This window comes from Peromyscus leucopus, chromosome 9, assembly GCF_004664715.2.
Source record: "Peromyscus leucopus breed LL Stock chromosome 9, UCI_PerLeu_2.1, whole genome shotgun sequence".
Classification (NCBI taxonomy): Eukaryota; Metazoa; Chordata; class Mammalia; order Rodentia; family Cricetidae; genus Peromyscus; species Peromyscus leucopus.
In genome coordinates this window covers 4,164,444-4,183,970 of record NC_051070.1, presented here as the reverse complement: position 1 = coordinate 4,183,970, position 19,527 = coordinate 4,164,444, and the positions used below count along the sequence as shown (strand labels likewise).

The following is a 19,527-nucleotide window of genomic DNA, read 5'->3' as shown; positions in this document are numbered from 1 at the left end:
ACAAACCCACACGTGCATCTGGTCTGCAGTTTCTTGGATGTCATGTGCCAAGTACAGTGTATATGGCTGAAGAGTTGGGACTGAGGTCACAAGAGGTGGCTTAGCTTTTATACAAGAACTCTCCTTTGTTTAATCCCTCTGCACTCAAACTGATGGGAAGTAGCTGAGTTTCAGGTCCCATCACCGCCTTCCTTCACAGATGACAGAATTCATCTGGACATCTGACATCAAGGCGGCTGACTCACTGACTAGCTACATGCTGAGATGAAGGAGCTGGCCCCATCGGAATGGTCTCCTGGAGATTAAATTTTAACAAACTCGTAGGCTGGGGGGATTGTCAAGAGAGAAAAGAAAGAGATGTAAAGTAAGAGATGATTGAAATAAGTTCATAGGAATGGAGAGACCCTGGGAAGTCACAAAGCATTGAGTAAAGCTAGGATTCAGAAATGAAGACAAACAATCCAAAGCAGATTTGCGGAGAATCAGAGAGACGGGGAGGATGGTGAGGTTAGAGTCCAGGAGCAGTCCAGCTTCCCTAGCCATTAGAGGAGACACAGGAACACTCCAGCTCCCCTGGTGCCATTGCAGTAGACACAGCCTCAGGATGTCTGTTTGCATACAGGACGCTGAACAGGAGGTCCACAAGAACTTGAGGCTAAGAATCTGATGTTGCTTATGCTAAAGATTCATGAGATATCAATTCATTTTCATGTCTTTCCCAAGGCAGTGAGGCAATTGTTCACATGGTTGAGTTGAACTTCGAGATGGCACAGACTACCAGAACTGAGCCTGGGACTCAGCTCTGCCCATCACCATGCCTTCAAGGGGAAATTCTCACTAAAGGAGAAGCTAGAGAAGCCGAAAGTGCAGCTGGAATTAGTGGAAACGCAGAAAGAACTCCAGATGTTATACATCAGTGTGGCTATAAACAAATTCATTCCACCAAGCTTGCTTTAATTTTTTTTATCTGATAAACAAACCCATACTCTTTTCTTGCCTGGTTGCAAATAAACTAATTCTTCAGGGAATGGTGATATTCCAACTGACTAACACAGTTTGCTGCTCTTTCTCTAGAAATTGCATAATTCACACATCAGTATAATTCTCATATGACTGGCAGTTTTGCAAACTTTGGAATTTTGCAATTCCATATGCAATTACTTTTCAGGTCTGCTTGTATACACACCCATCACCTGCTGTGTTTTGTTTTTTCTCATTTTACCAGTTTCCATGTCTAGATGATAACATAGCCAGGAACTCTCCTCATTCTGTCATTCTGGGGAAGGGTGGGAAAGGATGGCAGCTTTGTTTATGTATCAGACTTGCAGGTGCTTGTTCCAGCTCACACTGCGATATCAGCTGGGTAGGTATCAGCAAGCAGTTCGGGAGCTCTGTTCACATTGCCACACCATCAACAGCTGCACACTGATCTCTGGGCCAGACTGGAATACGCACTTCAAACCTATCTCCATGGCACATGTGCAGCAGCCAACTCTTCATATGTTCACATCACTCAAGCGTGTACAAACTAGTGGTCGGCAAAGACCTTGTGGGTCAAGATAATAGTGCCCCTCTGATTGTGGAGGCCTTCCTCCTTGCTCTCAGCTGTCATCTCTTTGAAATGGGTTGTCTAGGCTTGACATAAAGAAAGACAGGAGGAAGAAAGGGGGAGAGGGGAAAGAAGGGAAGGAGAGGGACCCTGATAATCATGTAATATTTGATTCATTCTTTGTAACACACACTTCGTTCTTTGTAACACACACACACACACACACACACACACACACTCGTGCACTGCCTTGGAAGATATGAAATGAAAGCAATGACTGTACATTGCTGGCACTGGAGTGGTTAGCTCCCTACTGCAGTCCTAACCCCAGATTGTCCATTTTGCAGGGCCGCTGCTCAAGAGAGAACTGCAAGTACCTTCACCCTCCGACACACTTAAAAACTCAACTAGAAATTAATGGGAGGAACAATTTGATCCAGCAAAAAACTGCAGCAGCGATGCTTGCCCAGCAGATGCAATTTATGTTTCCAGGAACACCACTCCATCCTGTGGTGAGTGTGCCTTCTCTAAGGATGGGCGGGTGACTGCAGGATCGGTAAGGGCAGTGCCACGGTGACCTAAAAGGACCTCCCCTTACTCTGTCACTTTGATTACAATTAAAGCAGATAGTTCTGAATCGCAATGGATGCTGAAAAATAGCTGTGTGTTTCTCTTCATTTAAATGGAAAGATACGTGTGTAGAAACAGGACAGGGACAACATCTAATCAATACCTGGGAAATCTGCACCACACAAGCTCTTTCTCATCAGTAAACTCTGTTTTAAACCTTCTTCATGTGGAAATTGGTCCACATTTTTATTTGGAGATTGTGATGTCTGGCTATGTGTTGGAGAGGTTTGATGCCTAAAATAGTTTAGCAATGCTGTGGGTACTTTGTGCAGCTGAGTGGCATCACGGAGTCATGAGGAAAGTGAGAGAGGAGATGAACGAGCTCTCAATGTCATGAAGCTAATAAGCTGAACTTGAACTAGGTCATTAGCCAGGGTGCTCTGTACAGCATGCTCCAGCTGGAGGCAGACAGCAGCCCTGTGAGAATGGATGTCACCAGCAGCAACACACCAGGAGATGGCCTGCTCGCTTCATCTCTTGTCTCCCCCACGCCTGCAAAGGGTGGGGCGGCTGTTGCCACAAGAACCTCAGACTCAATGTCCCAGGGAGTTGAATGTATGAATATGTATTGTATAATAGTTTTCTCCCCAATGTCAGTGTTTGAAACCACCTCCTTAAAGATCTAGAAATCGCTTTCGAACTAAGGCCCTCTGGGAGAAAGTGCATTTGACGCCAGTGGGTTTCACTTACAATGTGAATTATTTGTCAAAAGCAAGACAATTTTTAAAAGGCCAAAGTGAGTGAATTTTCACAAAAGACTATTATATAAAAATCAGTCTGTATTGAAGTAAAAGTCTGTGTGAGTGGGCACAGCTAAATTAAAAGGGATGGCGGCCAGTGAGTACCGTTTTCTCCACTGTGCTCCCGTGAGATGGGTTGGGGAGGCGAGGATGGGCAGGAAGAGTGGAGAGACCCCAGCCATTTTTAGCAGTTCTGCTAACCTCCAGGCAGAAAATGACTCCAAGATCCACCTTTGCCCAGAGTGGGGGAAAAATGCAGATGATTCCAAGGTAAGACAGATGTAGCCTTTGGGGATAGACAGATGCATGATGGGACTGAGTTAAGAGTCAGGCAGAAGAGAGGAGGATATTGCACAAGAAAAGGTTGCCTGAAGGAAAGAGGTATCAAGTCAGTCATCACACAGGACCAGGAAGAGCTATCCCAGATGTACAGACTTACGCACGCAGAGCTTGATCCAAACACTCGCCATTTCAGCGGTTCTATTTAAAACCCCACACATGCATAATTTATGATTCATTTTTTGATGTGCACATAAAAATTATTTTATTAAATTACCTAAATGTTAAAATAATGTACTTATACATCTTAAATAATGTCTATGGCAGTAAATTTAATATGAACCAGGTCGATATAACAACAGTGTGTTTTGTATCTCAGTCGTTCAATCTATACACTTCCTGTTTATTTAGAATTAATAAGAATTGAACCTAGTACTCAGTCCTGTTCATACTAATAAGAAAAATATATTCATGCCGTTAAATATTAGTTGAACTATATTTGAGAGTAATGTTTATGTATTTGCCTCAGATATTAATTAGAAGTTAATCACTATTCTGCTCTGAAAAAGAAATGACCCATTTAAATATTGTAATACTGGTTTTTAAATCACAAGATGTATTAAAGTGAAGAACATGCTGAATCTAACATTCGACAACTTACCAACAAATTTTCCTCAGAATTTTAGAAATGACTTTGTATCTTAGTCAGTTAACTGAATAATGGCCCCCAGGTTCTTGCTTCCTATGCATGTTGATTATATATATATATGAACACGGGATCTTTGCAGCTGTGATTGTAGTCCACAGATGGTGAGATTCTCTCGGAGTAAATGTGATCACAAGTGTCCTTAGAAGAGATTGGCACAGTCAGAAGGCCACGTGTCTACAGAGGCAGAGACTTGATGTGCTCACAAGCCAAGGAAAACCAGCAGCCACCAGAAGATGGAAGAAACAAGGGGTGGATTCTCCCCAGACTCTCCAGAGAGACAAAGTCCTGTCGGTACCTGGCTTACAGCACAGCCTCACTGATGTCGGACTTCGACCTTCTGCACTCTGACAGGATAGATGAGTGTTATATGGTATGGCAGCAATAATCAACTCAGCAACAAATACATAGATGATCAAAGAAGCAAAAGCTACTCCGTTTTGTGTCTTGCCAACCTTACCTTCTTTAAGAGGTGCTTCTTTTTCCTTCTAGCCATCTCTGAAGTCATTCCATGAAAATCTCTCCACAATATTTTCTATATTTCCAAGCCAGTGGCTACTTTTTGCTTTCCTTGTTAATCTGACTACTCAAACTCCCTATGTTGAGGCCCTGGCCCCTCGAGGTGGTGTCATTTGGAGTTTGTATTAGGCAAGGTTCTCTAGAGGAACAGAATGAGAAGGGAACCTACTAGACTAGCTTCCACAGTAGGCTGGGTACTCCAACACTGAGCTGGAGAGGCAGATAACCGTGGAGGTGCCAAGTCAGGAAGCTGAGCAGGCTCTCTCTGGCACTGAAAGCCTGGAAGATATCTCAAGAACTGTGGACTTTAACTCCATGTTGAAAGGTGGAAGAAACCCAGGTCTGACGAGAGTGGAGAATTGCAGCAGAGGCAGCGGACACCCCAGAAAGGCAGGAGCTGCAGGGCACGCACTGCTCAGCCTTTGCTTCAGACTTTTTCTCTCTGGACCGTCTGTTGGGAGGTGTCACCCAACACCCCCACCCATCCCCAGTCACTGTTGTATATAACGATCCTCTCTGGAAACGTCTACAAACCCACAGATGTGTTTCACTTAGCCACTGGTATCTCTTAGTAAAATTGATAACTAAGGCCAATCACCAAAGAGGAGGTTGGAGCCCGGAGGAAAAGAGATTCATCAGGAGCATCCATCTTTGAACTAGCAAATAGTTCATGGCTACTGAACTCACGGCTCAGTGGGTTAAGGTACTTGCCACCATGCTGGACCTGACTTTGATCCCAGGACCCACCCACATGGTGGAGAGAACCAGTTCACACGTTATCCTCTGACCTCTATACATATACACACAAAGAGGTATGTGTGAGGTAGACAGACAAACAGACACAATTAAAAGTGCAGTATGAAGCAGTGAGTGAACCCTCACCACACATTTGATTCGCTGGTGCCATCACCTTGGGTTTCCCTGCCTCTAGACCTGTGGGAAATAAATGCAGGTGTGTAAAAACCACCCAGTCTGTGGTACTGTGCTCTCACGGACCAGATTCGTGAGTGTGACCGTGCCGGGCCTCCTGTGGCCCTCAGCCTGGGTAAGCATCTCTCCCTGTGGGACACTCCCTTCCCTCTGACCCTTCATCTCTGTCTCTTTTGCCTAATTCATGCTTCTCAACTCAGTGTTGAAGTTTCCAGAATGAACATTTATTTCTATTTACCCTCTCTTTGTTAGCCCAGTCTGTTCCAAAAGCCATAATTTTTTTTTAAACTGGTTAAGAACCAAATGTGTGTCCCCATCCCAAACATCTCCCCAGGTCACAGATCTGTCTTTGTCTGAACTCACCTTAAAATTTCTTGCATGAACACATTCAAGACTGAAGTCTGGATCCCGCTACAATCCCCATTGCAGTAAATGGAACCCTTAGCCAGCAGCCGCAAGCAAAGCCAGAGAGTAGATCACGCTGTCCTGGCATGCAGGTCATCCCCAGGTCCTGGCCTGTCCACTTCTCTGCTTCCCACCTCCTACATCTGAGCCACCATTAACCTGGTTTTCGTTATGTTTCATAAGCTCTTCCTTCTAAAGTCCTGATCTCTACTTCTCCTGCCCAACGCTTCTCTTGTAGGTATCGGAGGGAGGGGTCCTTTAAAACATAAGCAGGATCTTAGAACGCCCTTGCTTTTCATTTTAGCTTAGAAAGCAAGCATTTTATTTGCATTTCCCTTTGGCTGATCCCCCTCCACCCTCTGCTCCCACTTCATCTTTCTGCCCCCAGCCTTTTCCTATTGCGCCCCCTGCCCCCAGTACCCAAGGACCTTACATTTTCACCATGTCACTGGGCACAATGACTGGAATATTTAATCTTAACAGTGGCCCATAAAGTCCTGTGAAGTCTACTTTCTTTCCATCCCGCTCTGGTTACCTCAGAGCTGCTGGTAGAGTGTACTAGGAAAGCAAAGGAGAGGAAACAGGAATATGGAGGGAAGGCAGGAGGAGGAAATAATAAGACCAGCCCTTCAGAAGAGATTTTCCTCACGAAGGCTTTCTGTGGATCCTGCCCTCGGGCCTCTTTAGCTGTGGACTAGCACTGAGAGCTGACAGGCACCAAACGGAGGGTGGCTTAGCCCTCTTGGCGGCAGCACCATGCAGAAACTGCAAGCTTATCATCAAGGCTGGAGCTGGTGTGGTTTCAAGAGTGGAGTCCCCCAGAGGGATTGCTCTGCTTTGTCTCAGCTGCCCGTGGAAAACCAATCTCAGATGCCATGATCCGTGGCTGACATGGAGTCTCTCTCAGGAGTTTCATTTAAAACCAGGATCTCAGAGCCACTTTTCCTAGTCAGCAGGAACCTACACAGATGATCAGAGCAGGCCCACACATCCATCCACAGAAGGCTCAAGCCAGAGGAGGGGCATGCTCTCCATCTGTGCTCCAAAGACACGCAGACATGGTATATTGATTCCGAGTGACCCGATCTGTGGAATGTTCCAGCTGGACGTCAGCCCATCCTGGGAGACAGGAGTCCAGGATGCATTGCTTCGACTCACCCTCAATAGCATTGACTTTGGCTTAATACTTCAGGATCTTCTCTTTGACCAGCTCTCACCTGCCAGGCTGTAATTCCCTCGGCTGCGCTTGCTTCTCACGGATTAGTCTGGGAAGATTAAAGAGGACAATGTGTGTGACAATGCTTTGAACATGCTTGAACCACTCACAGATATTATGGTCTGTCATACTACTGCTAGAGAACGCACATCTCAGCAAATACCATAAGTGTATGTTTCACTCATCCAACTTCAATGAAGAACACTCTACATACTCAAATAAAACTGTCTAATGTCTAATTGAATCTGTCTTCATAGGAACTTTAAACATTTGAGTTTCCCAATAGAAAGTATTTTCCCAACATACATTCTAAAAAATGCAGACAAGATACTTGCTACAGTTAGATTCCCCTTTAAATCTGTTGGGTGTGTTGCTGTGCTGATTGTACTCATGTTAGAAACATTAGATAATTGAAGGCAAAGACTGCAATGATGTGAATATTTATGCTGCTGGTGAAAGCAGCTCTTTATAGAGTTTGGACAATGGGGAATAGAAGAGAAGTAGCCATTTGTTCAGCTGAGCCTTTAAATGACTTCACCTGTCCATTGCAGATGAGAAAACTTAAAACTCAAAGTAGTCTGTTTCCTCTTCAGGAACAAAAATAAGTGGGAAAGGACTGTATTTGAACATAGGTCTCTCCACGTCTAAAACCTATAACTGTTTTTCTTTTAAATGGTATTATGTCTTAGTGAAATGTTACCAATATCATCTATAATACACACTGAATATATTTCAGAACCTTAAATCAGGTGAACAAATAACATAGTTTTGAAGGCACAATTTGACGTTTTGATGGAATAAATTTGTAGATATCAGAAAGGACTTTAGAAAATATGTGCTGAGACTCTCACAGATACCCAAGGGTCCATGTTCATCTGTGGGAGAAGAGCATTGGGAATCTACATGCATTAAAAAAAAAAAAAAAAAAAAAAAAAAGAAGGGCTGGAGAGATGGCTCAGTACTTAAGCGTGCTTGCTGGTTTTCCAAAGGACCCAAGCTTGCTTTCCAGCACCCAAGTTGGTCAGCTCACGGCTGCAGGTCCTGGAAATCCAGGGCCATCTGAGTCCCTCCTGTGGTCTCACGGATACTTTAAACACACATGTCACACACATGTACAGGCACAGGCACAGGCACATCCATGTAAATAATAAAATAAATGCGAAAATAAGGTATTTACATCCATAAAAATCAAATCAGAGGTGTTCAGGGACATTTCCATTTTTTCTAAATACTAGCTTTGTTAATTCTTCTCTGGACTGAACCACATGGTACAAATATGGCCTTTAATACCTATTTTCATTCCTCATTTATGAGAGTGGTTCCCGATTTGGTCACACTCCCTTCACATCGTAAGGTTCCTGCCAAGACTCATTCCACCAGCTTTCGTCGCTGTAAAACTCCACACAGCCCCAAGGCGGTTCACGTACAATTGGCCCATTGAGTCACTGATGTGTGTGGCCTTTCAAGGTTGATATTTTTAATCCTAAAAAAAACGTAGTTCTTATACTATTAAGTTGCTTGATTTTTTTTTTTCAGTAGTACTGAATTACCAAAGTGACTGTTACTAAAAAGCCACAACTTTCTATAATTGTGACTCCAATGGGTAACACATCACAGCCATGGAAAGTTCTATAGAAAGTCAAGGAAGAAAACATCCTGAAACACCATCCCTCTTGAGTGTGCAGAGCTCATGTTGCAATGTCTCCCAAAGCAAACATTATTTCTGAACCATAAAGATGGAAGAGAGTTCCTTGTGGGAGAACTACCCAGCATTCCTCCAAAACCGTTAGAATCCCCCTTCAGCTCTCGGGCCTTTCTCTGAAGACTTGCAGCCTCTCTGGAAGTCTCTGCACACACTATCAATAATTTGCTGTTTCCCGACATGGTCATTCATAAGAGACATTGCTCTGTTATCCTAAATGAAAATAAACTCACACAGACCGTTAGTTTTCCCATGTGTTAAGCAACTCATCTGGAATCTAAGCAGACAACAAGAATGTTACCCACAATGTAAAAATAGAGACATATTATGACACATGGCAACAGCACAGCTCAGTGCTAGAAAGTCACATTAAGACATGACTGGACATATTTGAGAACTTATCGTGAAATCAGTTTACAAAATTGTCTGTAAATCTGGGGATAGAGCTCAGTGGAAAAGCACTTGCCTATCACATATGAGACCTTAGGTTCAAGCCCCAACACTTCAAAAAAGAAAAAAAAATCTACAACTGAAAACCAAGCAAACAAATAAAGACCCATTAGGTCCAGTTCAATGTGCAGTTTATTCTTAGAAAAATCTTCAAAAACCATGTTTACAGTGCTTTGTCAAAGGTAAAAATGTATAGCCTACACAGTGACTCATGCCCATAATCCCAGAAGGCTGAGGCAGAGGATGCTCAGATTGCAGCCAACATGAGCTATATAATAGTGACCATCTGTCCAGGAATGTGTATTGAGACTTTGTTTAAATAAATAAATGTGAAATAAGGTTTGTTGTCCAAGTATACATAATGTCTTTTCTGAAAGACAATATTATTTAGATATTTATTAGACAGAACTTTTAAAAATAATGATCCCACCAACTCACAATGTAATCCTTCTTAGCTAGGACTACAGTGATGGAGAACACAGTTAACAAGAGACTGAGTGTGCTCATCATTGCTCTTCTAACTGTGTGACCCCGGAAAGTTTTAGAGGTCATGTGACAAAATATTCACAGTTGAAAATTGCAAGCTCTCCCATCCCACCTTTCAAGAATGGAAGGATGTACTGACACATAGTAGGGTAGACAACATAGAGTAGGTACACATGAAAACGCTGTGAGCTGGGGATGTAGGTCCCAGTGATGAAAGATGGAAACATGCTGGTAAGTCTGAGCAAAATAGACCCTAGGAAGTCCACTGTTTGAACTTGTGTGAATTTGGCCAACTAGTTATAATCAAGGGATGTTTTATTCATGTCCTTGTAGAGAGTTATAGGAAAATTCATGGATGACTAGTCTATATTCTGTAGATCTCACTGCCTTTGGATTAGAGCACTCAGGAATTTGGAATGACAGGTAATTTGGGTAAAATTAGTATTTTGGGTTGCTGAGAACATTATCCCAGGAAAAGTTTAATCTGTTCCTTGACAATGGTTTTCTCTGATGCTCTCCAATATGTTTACACAGTTTAGGTAAGAAAGGGTCTATGATGTTTTCCTTTCGAGGAGCAAAAGAAAAAAGGAGAGGGAGTGTCTAATGACTTCTGCTATTAAGAGTTAAATTGTATAACTAACACAAAGGATATTCCAGGAAGGGGGAGTTTTCTCTCAAATGGCGTTTACTGGCGATCGTGTGAACTTTTGCTCAAATGACACTTGTCGGTGAGTTCTGTACTAAATAAGTTTTTCCTGTGTCGTTTCCCTTTGACAGCCCACTTTTCCTGTAGGTCCCACCATAGGGACAAACACGGCTATTAGCTTTGCTCCTTACTTAGCACCCGTCACCCCTGGAGTTGGGTTAGTCCCGACAGAGATTCTACCCACTACACCTGTCATTGTTCCCGGAAGTCCACCAGTCACTGTCCCGGGCTCAACTGCGACTCAGAAACTTCTCAGGACTGATAAACTGGAGGTACTTCAATTATGTTTGTGTTTGGAAATGCATTGATGGTAGAAACGTATGTCTATTAGAATGGATGAATGCTTGTGAAATAATTTCCTCCTGCAGAAAATCCATGTACATGTACGTGCATGCGCACGTGCACACACACACAAGCACGCACAAGCACGCACTGCTGTAAACCCTTTTATTCACAATCCTTTAATGTAAAATTAATGCCAAGTATAAAAGAAATTAGCCCAAAGGCAAAGACTAACTTTGATATAAGCAAAAGTCAGTTGCACAAGTTCTATGCATAAGAAGAAAATATTGAGCTAGACATGGTGGCCTGTGTCTATAATCCCAGCATCTAGGAGCTAGAGTGAGAATCCTGCCGTAAGTTCAAGTACAGATTGGGCTACAGAGAAGTCCCTGGTCAGTGTGGGCTAGAGACTGAGACCCTGTATCAAAACACTAAATAAATATCAACCAATAGAATATGGACGTCATAGGGATGTAAGCCACAGAGCTGGTCTTGGTCCTCACAAGCCCTTGCTGTGCGCAGCAGCAATAGCCCTTACTGCACTCCAGGAAGTGCTGAGAACAGAAGCCCAACAGTCAGGAAACTGGGAACACCTGGGGACAAGACTAGGCAGAAACAGAACTTTAGCTCTCAAGTGTTCTAGCATGTTGCAGATGCTGCAGCGTCTTAATGGTTTTGCTGGTAAATAGGAAAAGCTGCAGGCTGGATTAATTTGGTTATTAATAGGTTGTCTTTAACATATCATATTTAATTTAACATAACACATTTAATTTAACACAAATTCAAATGTTCTATAACACTCAAAAGGATTAAGTGAGTATATTTACACACTTACACACACACACACACTACATTTGGATCAAGCAAATCCTCCTAGACTTTGTTGAACAAAATTTTTCTTTAATAAGAGCTAAGGATTTGCCTATTATTCGTGCTTCACTATGCCTGTGATAATCAACAGAGCATTCCATACAATTTTGTAAAGATCCTGATAGATGTTTTGAAAGGCTCCCTTCAATTCCATTATTGATTATAATTGTTAGGTAACCTGTATATGCTTGGAATACAGACATATTAATATTCTTCCAGGGTGCATTCATTTAAATACTAATCAAATAAATCTTGAGAACAAGAAATGTTTACAACCCCTGGCAAGTGTTTCGGAATTCGGGATGTTAAACTGCAAACATTCTCAAAAATACATTTTTTTTATTCAGCTTCTAGCTAGAGTATATGGGTCTCCAAATGAAGAGAATATAAAGTCTAGTCATACTGTTTTGGAAACTTTAGGCTATCCTATGGCTACTGAGATCTCTTCTGAGAATGGAGGTGTTTCAGGCTCCACCTGCCGGGTCTGAGAGGGCTTAGGTGCTCAGGATATGACAGTGGAAACCAAATAAATTGAGAATAGTTGGAAACAAAAGGTCCTTCCCAACAGGATTGGTAGACAAGGGATGCTCTTCACCCATGACCTTAACAGATCAGTTTTTGGTTCATTTCACAAGAGGAATGACATCAGCTGCCCCTAGTACACCTGTGTAAGTTCCAGCCACACCTGTGAGGTTCAAATAGATGGGAGTCAGAATCTGATAAACCTGAGTGTGGTGGCCCCATCACTTGGGGATTAAGAGTTCAAGGTCAGCCTCTGGTACATGGTGAATTTGAAGCCAGCCTAGGCTACATGAGATTCTGTTGAAAAACAAAATAAACAAAAAACAGAATCTAGGTGAATATCTGACTAGATTTTAATTTAGAAATTTTTGTACTGATGATGGAACTTTGAACAATACCCAGACAGGAAGAAATTGTGAACAACTTTGAGGTTCAACCCATTTACCCGTCAGCCTGGCTCGGCCATGGGTCAGTAAAATACTGTCCCAGATATGACTGACTTTCAAAGACGTGAGCTTCATATCTCTGTGCCTTCAGTAATATCATTGGTGACTGAGAAGCAAGCCACTGTTTACATTTACTTGTTGTGGAACTGGAGCTCATGAGAAGCAACTTTCTTAGTCTGTGGACCTTTTCCTGCTGCTATCTATAAGCAGGAATGAATTACATAAATAATTAATACGCATAGGCTTTTCTATTTCAGTCTGTCTATAATGAAGAATACTCTTCGATGTCTACAGGAATCTTTCTCTGTATAGGAAAATCATGGTTCACTAAAATTCTCAAAAGATAAAGAAGTTCAGTTATTTGAGTTTTTAGGAGACAAGGAGATTAAAAATTTCTAGAAATCAACATTTCTAACTATTCTATTCCCTCCATTCACTTTACCCTTTTCCTCTTACTATATTTCTTTCTTTTTTTACCTTTTCTCTTTGGGAGCTATCAAGAATACTTCCATGACTTTAAAATGAGAGTTTTGATGTCCTGGTGCAGTTTTAGGCATGACACTTTTGTAGAGGGGAGGCAGGAACCTTCACGATCATTGAGCTTTGCTCCTCATCCTCAGAGATGTGAGCAGATGTGCCATTTTCACAGACCTGTTTACATGCTGTGGCAGCTCGGACCATGAATAAACCATCTTTCTGTGCCAGGAATCTATAGCACCCCAGAGTGACTGTCCAAAAAGGGAGTGACAGCTGTAAAATGTCTGTGTTGTGTGACCAGCACACAGGCATTATAAGACATAGGTAGACAGAGTGACTGAAGAAACCCTGAATGGAAGAAAAAGGGAAAGAAGGGAGGGGAGGGGGAGGGGAGGGAGGGGAGAGTAAAAATGAAAGGGAGGGAAAAAATGAAAAGAGAAAAGATAGTGTGTATGAATACATAACTATGGCTTCATCAACATTGTAAAAAGGAGCTAAGAATAGCAGTAGATGATAGACAGACACATAGATGCGTGAGTTAATGATAGATGGGTAGATATGTGCATGTGTTATATGAGTGTGACAGACATTCAAAGACGTATATGTAAGTAATGAAAATATGATATGCTTTTCAGGAGCAGTGATGACTTTGTTCAATTATTTTTCTTTTGTTGTTTTAGGTAAAGAGCAGATTTCAGATTAATTTCTCCATTTCAATATTCACCCTAGAAAAAGGGACAAAGCGAAATCCAAATTAGTTTGTTAGCAATTCTGGTACCTGGGGTTCTAGAGCATAAGTTTTACCCTCTGTGAACCTAAAAGTACCATGAGGGGAAATGGAAAGGGTGTCTCCTAGTCCTCTCCCCCTCCTCTTCCTTCCTCATCTTCCCCTTCCTCCTCCTCTCCCTCCTCCTATTCCTCTCCCTCCTCATCTGCCCTTCCTCCTCCTCTCCCTCCTCATCTGCCCTTCCTCCTCCTCTCCCTCCTCATCTGCCCTTCCTCCTCATCTTCCCCTTCCTCCTCCTCTCCCTCCTCCTATTCCCCTTCCTCCTCCTGTCCCTCCTATTCCTCCCCTTCTACTCTTCCTCCTCTCCTTCCTCCTCTTCCTCCTATTCCTCTTCCCCTCCTCTCTCCCCTCCTATTCCCCTTTTCCTCCTCTCCCTCCTCCTCCCCCCTTCCCCTTCCTCTCCCTACCCTTCTCCTCTCTCCTCCTCCTCTCCCTGCCCCTGGTCCTCTCCCCCACCTCCCCCTCCCTGACCACCAGGCTTTCTTCTGCAGCGCTCTGCTCTTTCCCCTTGTCTCAGGTATGCAGGGAGTTCCAGCGAGGAAACTGTGCCCGGGGAGAGACAGACTGCCGCTTTGCACACCCGGCAGACAGCACCATGATCGACACCAACGACAACACCGTAACCGTTTGTATGGATTACATAAAGGGGCGTTGCATGAGGGAGAAATGCAAATATTTTCACCCTCCTGCACACTTGCAGGCCAAAATCAAAGCCGCGCAGCACCAAGCCAACCAGGCCGCGGTAGCCGCCCAGGCAGCCGCGGCCGCGGCCACAGTCATGGTAAGTGCACCGCCCGCGCCTGCACCACACTGCGCCTCCCAGGCCGCGGGTGGTGCTTGCGGGTGGGAAGGACAGCTGGGAGACAAGGCTGCCATTCCCGCTGCTCCGCTGCCTAAGTTCTGTTGTCATCCCCCACCCCTTTTCGTTTTGTTCTGTTTTTCCTTCCCTTCACAATAACTAAATCCCCGAGGTGCAGGAAATCCAGGCTGTGAGCGTTGACCCTCTGCCATCGGGGCTGTGAGCCCTGCCCTTTCTTAACTGCGATCTTGGGCCTAATGCTTTGCAGTGAATGGGAGGCAGTCACGAACAGTCAAACTCAGAGAGCAGACAAGAAAGCAACGGATGCAGCCAGCTGCTGAAGTCAGTCTAGCAGGGAAACTAACTGTAGCCCTCAGAGATGCCCAGCAACCAGCGATCCTGCCAGACACCAGCTGCTCCTGTTGCCCATCTCGGCCTTACACCCAGGCGGCGCTTGCCAACAGCCCCAGGGAAATTTCAAGCACAGCAGCAACTCATGAAAGAATGAAAACGGAAGGGAGCTAGCTAGCTGGTGCTAAAACAAACGAACTAGAACACCTATCCCAGGCTAGCCCTTTGATTCTCTTTGCTGTCCCTTAGGAATCAATGCTGTTACAGCTCCTGGATCTCAGTCTCCAGCTGTCCCTGGGCCACCAAAAGCAGCATTGTTTTGGCCCCCTGGGAGCCTGTTAAGACTCCAGAATCTTGTCTCACCTAGACACCCAGAATTAGAATGCTAATTTTGTTTGTTTTTTTGTTTTTGTTTTTCAAAACAGGGTTTCTTTGTGTTTTTTTTTTTTTTTTTTTTTTTTTTTTTTTTTTTTTTTTTTTTTTTTTTTTTTTTTTTTTTTTGTGCCTGTCCTGGATCTCAGTCTATAGACCAGGCTGGCCTCGAACTCACAGAGATCTGCCTGGCTCTGCCTCCCAAGTGCTGGGATTAAGGGCATGCGCCACCACTGCCCAGCTAGAACTTTAATTTTTAAAAAATGAATTCCCAGTTAGGACCAAGAAAGATAGCTCATTGGTAAAGAGTATGCCCTATTCTTTGGGAGGACTGGAGTTTGACTCCCAGCCTTCACGTTAGGCGACTCACAATAGCCTGTAACTCTAGCTCCAGGGGCCCTAATTCCTCTGGCAAATGTGCATCCTCAAACACAGACACACACATAAACATAATATTTAAAAATTCGCAGGTGTTTTGTATGGTGTTGCTATTTGAGAATCACATGCCTAGACCACTCCCCAGTCTTGGCTATATTGAGGAATCAAGTGGATGGTTAGAAAGGATCTAACATTGATCTTAACCCCGAAGCAGCTTGTTGGAGGGCTGTGGTCTGGGCAGGGACCCGGGACGTGCCCTGCCAAGCCTCCAGGTGACTCGGCTCCCGTGTATACCCACAGCTGAGAGCCATGGTGCTAGGCTGCAGGCATTTCTAGTGGATTTATCTCAAAGGGAGACATCTGCCTCATCAAAAGTCTGTCTTAATGCACAGTGGGCACAGTGCATCCATTCACAGGAAACATTTAGAAGCCTGCCAGCCATGGAGCACCTGCTGGCAAGAGTAAATAAAGGAGACTGGTTGCTTTGCCCTCGAGGAACTTGGCATGGCTAAGTGTGAGCAACGGTGCTCCTGAACCACAGAAGAGAAAGCGTGGTGGGCTCGTGGGGGCAGGAAGAACACAGAGGCCAATCCTTCCTGGGAAAGAATAGAGAGGACTTCAGAGGTGAACGAGATCACCTGAAAGTGTGGTCTAAGTGCTGGAGAGATGGCTCAGTGGTTAAGGACACTGGCTGCTCTTCCAGAGGACTCACGTTCTATCCCAAGCACCCACATGGTTCACAGTCATCTGTAAGTCCCCTTCCAGTGCACCCCACACCCTCTTCTGGTCTCCATGGACACTGTGTACAAGCGGTGCACACAGACACACATGCGGGTCAAACACCCTTATATACAAAATAAAAGTAAATCCTTAAAAAGTTGTTTAAGAGCACTTCCTAGCCTAGCAGATAGAGTCCCACAGTGAGGAGCAACCAAGATGTAAGAGGGGCTAACACCTCCAAACACCTCCTTGCCACTCAGCATTTATGTAAGTGTTTATGAAGGTTCAGACCTGTCCCAAGTGGTCTTGATAGTCTGAGCTCCAAGCACCTTTCAAAGCGTGTCTTTCCTATGCCTTGCTGGGATGGGGTGGGGTTCTCAGACTTTGTCTCTGTATAGTGTCTTGTGTTCTGTCCTTTCTCCTGTCTTCAGACAGTCCACGGAGTGTGTGAGTAAGTCCCTGCCCATGTGGGGCCAAGTGAACCCACATGAGGGAGAAATGCACCCATTAAGAGCTTTAGTGAAATCTAGAACTCTGAAACTCATTATACTTGGGAACAAGGAGAAGTGAGGGAAAGATAAAAACATACAAATAATTCTATGTATGTGAAGAGTGCATTGTTTTAGAGCAGATGTGTCCGTTGCTTGTCTATCAGTGCAGAGAACTCTGTCTCCATCTACTCAGTGAGTGTCTTACTCCATGAGACTCTTCTCTGTAGTCACTTGTTCAGCCAGCTCCAGGCAGTGCTCCTGGTGTTGACCAGTAAGGTCATGTTTCTCCAGGTCGCTCATTTGATGAGCCACACGAGGTACACGGGGCATTCCCTGGGCCAACCGGGACTCTGGAGAGATGGCTCAGTGTATTTGAGTATTGAGACAATACTCAAATGGCTTGGCTTAAATGCCCAAGTTGGCTGACCAATGACTTTTCTGCGTCATGTAACACCTCCAAGGAAGAGGGAAGAAGATCAGGACTTGGGAATGCTGGGGTGTGAGTGGCTAGCGGCTCTGCCTCTCCTGCTTGCCTTTGGCCCCCTAGCATGTCGCTTCTACTTTCCAAGACCAACTTCTCTCCATGACATAGCCCATGGCTTGAGACATCTGTAGGACACATTCCTACGTCTGATGACAGAAAAAAAAAAAAAACAGCAACAATATTTTTGACACAGGCCCTAATTACAGGGAAAAATCATTATCATTTTGTCATCTTTGTGGCTGTCTCTGTGGTCAAAGTGATAGGAGCCAATTATCCTGGGTCACAGTGGCCGCCTCAGTATAAGACAAGGTAATCTCTAGAGATTAATATGAATTCAAATACCTGTGAACATTAAAAAACATAATAGTCACAGTGACTACCGTGCTCAGCCCTGATGTTATCCAAGCTCTGGATACATCTGCCTATTTCCTGTAAGTAGGAGTTCCAATACACACAGTCAATACCAATCAGTCACTGAAAGGACAGTGTACCTAATCTATGTCAATGGCAGGGGATCCAGCGTGGTGGAGATAGGAGCAGAAATGCCCATTCACCCAAATAGGTCATCCCTCAGCCTCACAGTCTGAAGCTGTAGCTGAGCTCTGCCACACACCCTCCTCCACATTCCCACGTAAGCTCATCAGAACGCATCACAGTCGATGCTGTGAGAACCAGTTACCATAGTTTCTTGGATTGTTACACCGTGCCCAAATTTGGAGAGCTGAGAAGTCACAGGATCCTGAAGCATCTTCCGAGGCAACCAAAGCGATGTAGTCTCAGAGCAAACCCAGCACCTTTCTCACAATGACAGGAAGATTACTGCATCTGTCATGTCTTTCTAGTTGACATGAGAGGCTCTTTGTACCATCGTGGATACAGTTTGACGAACCTTACAGGCACGATTAGCCAGAATGCCGCAGGAAGACTATTATTCTATTTCCTTTTTTAGAAGGACAAATGGGAACGCCGGGTGCAGTAGAAAACGTTAACATTCCATTCACCTGACTTCCTTGGCTGAAAACAGCACACTTCCATGGTGTCATTTCTTATTCTTGTCCAGAGATTTTTTTTCCCCTTATTTGAAATAATCAGACATTAAGAAAGAATTTAAATCTCCGACTCTGGAGAAGAATCTCAGTGTGAACCTTATTCTTTCATAATACCTCTTAAAACACGAGCATCACTCTCAGCAGAACTTTGCACATGTGAGGATAAGCTGGTCGAAGGTACTCTTTAACACAAAGGGTGTTTGATCTTCATGCACAGTCTTTGTTCACATAAACCAAAATGGGATGGCAATGGAAAGAACTAGTTTGTAAAAGGAAACAGGACAAGCTGCCACCCGCCAGAGAAGTTTCAGTTGTCCCAGAGAACACACACAGGAACTCTGAGCACCTGCTTCTCATCCGTCTCACTTTATGAACCAGTAATCAGCACTTGGGATTGTTCTTGCAGGGTCTCCTGGCCCCTGGGTTTGGTCCTCCCCTGTAAGGCTGGGTTTGGGTGATTGTTCTTCTCACCTTGACCTGAAGTCGGATGGTTCTTTGACTCTGAAAAGGAAATCTCAGCTTCACATAAAGTCATATGTGTCCATCCATTCAGACCAGCTGGAGGCAACCATAGGCCAGAGGACCAATAGCACAGACAAGGCCATCGAGACTAGAGCCCAAGTATCTGGCATAAAGTAGAGTTACAGTTAAAATGACCTTCTTGCACCAAACAGGCTCCACCACCTCTAAGGTCAGGTCTAAGCCTGAAGGTTGACCGATCATCCAGTGCGGGTAAATATACCAGCAGTCAGTCAGTCTTACCTGGACCAGCACATGTGTGCCAGAAACCCTGTAGTGATGTGGCTATTCATCTGCACAGAATTTAAAAATATATTCTGTCTGTGTGCTTTACGTTATAATCTATATAAAGCCTTAATATGTGTTAAAACCTTAACACTTCAAAACCTCAACATACCTTAGAAGACATTCGCATCTAATTAAGGAAATACACTGTGCAGTGAAAAAAGGAGACATGTCACTCTCCTCACTTTACAGTTCTCAGCTTCTTTAACTCCTGTCACTCTAACCTCTAAAAATTAGGTTTCAACTACAATAAATAAGAAAGAAATACAGAAAAGGGGGGGGGGGAAAGGCCATGAAGTTTCCATATGCCTGCCCTAAAAAGAAATAGTTGACATGACTTGTTCCACTTGGAGAACTCTCTAAAGGAGGCTCTGTTC

At 44.0% G+C, this 19,527-nt stretch overlaps 1 protein-coding gene across 8 annotated transcripts in view; it reads left to right on the top strand.

Moving 5' to 3' along the window:
* Mbnl2 (muscleblind like splicing regulator 2) overlaps nt 1-19,527 on the top strand; it is a 159,166-nt gene that overhangs the window by 101,738 nt on the left and 37,901 nt on the right. For all 8 annotated transcript variants that reach the window (XM_028868220.2, XM_028868221.2, XM_028868222.2 and 5 more), the window contains exons 3-5: nt 1,897-2,061; nt 10,390-10,590; nt 14,220-14,483. In XM_028868220.2, the coding sequence (XP_028724053.1) occupies nt 1,897-2,061; nt 10,390-10,590; nt 14,220-14,483 (630 nt within the window). The remainder of the gene's footprint in view (nt 1-1,896; nt 2,062-10,389; nt 10,591-14,219; nt 14,484-19,527) is intronic.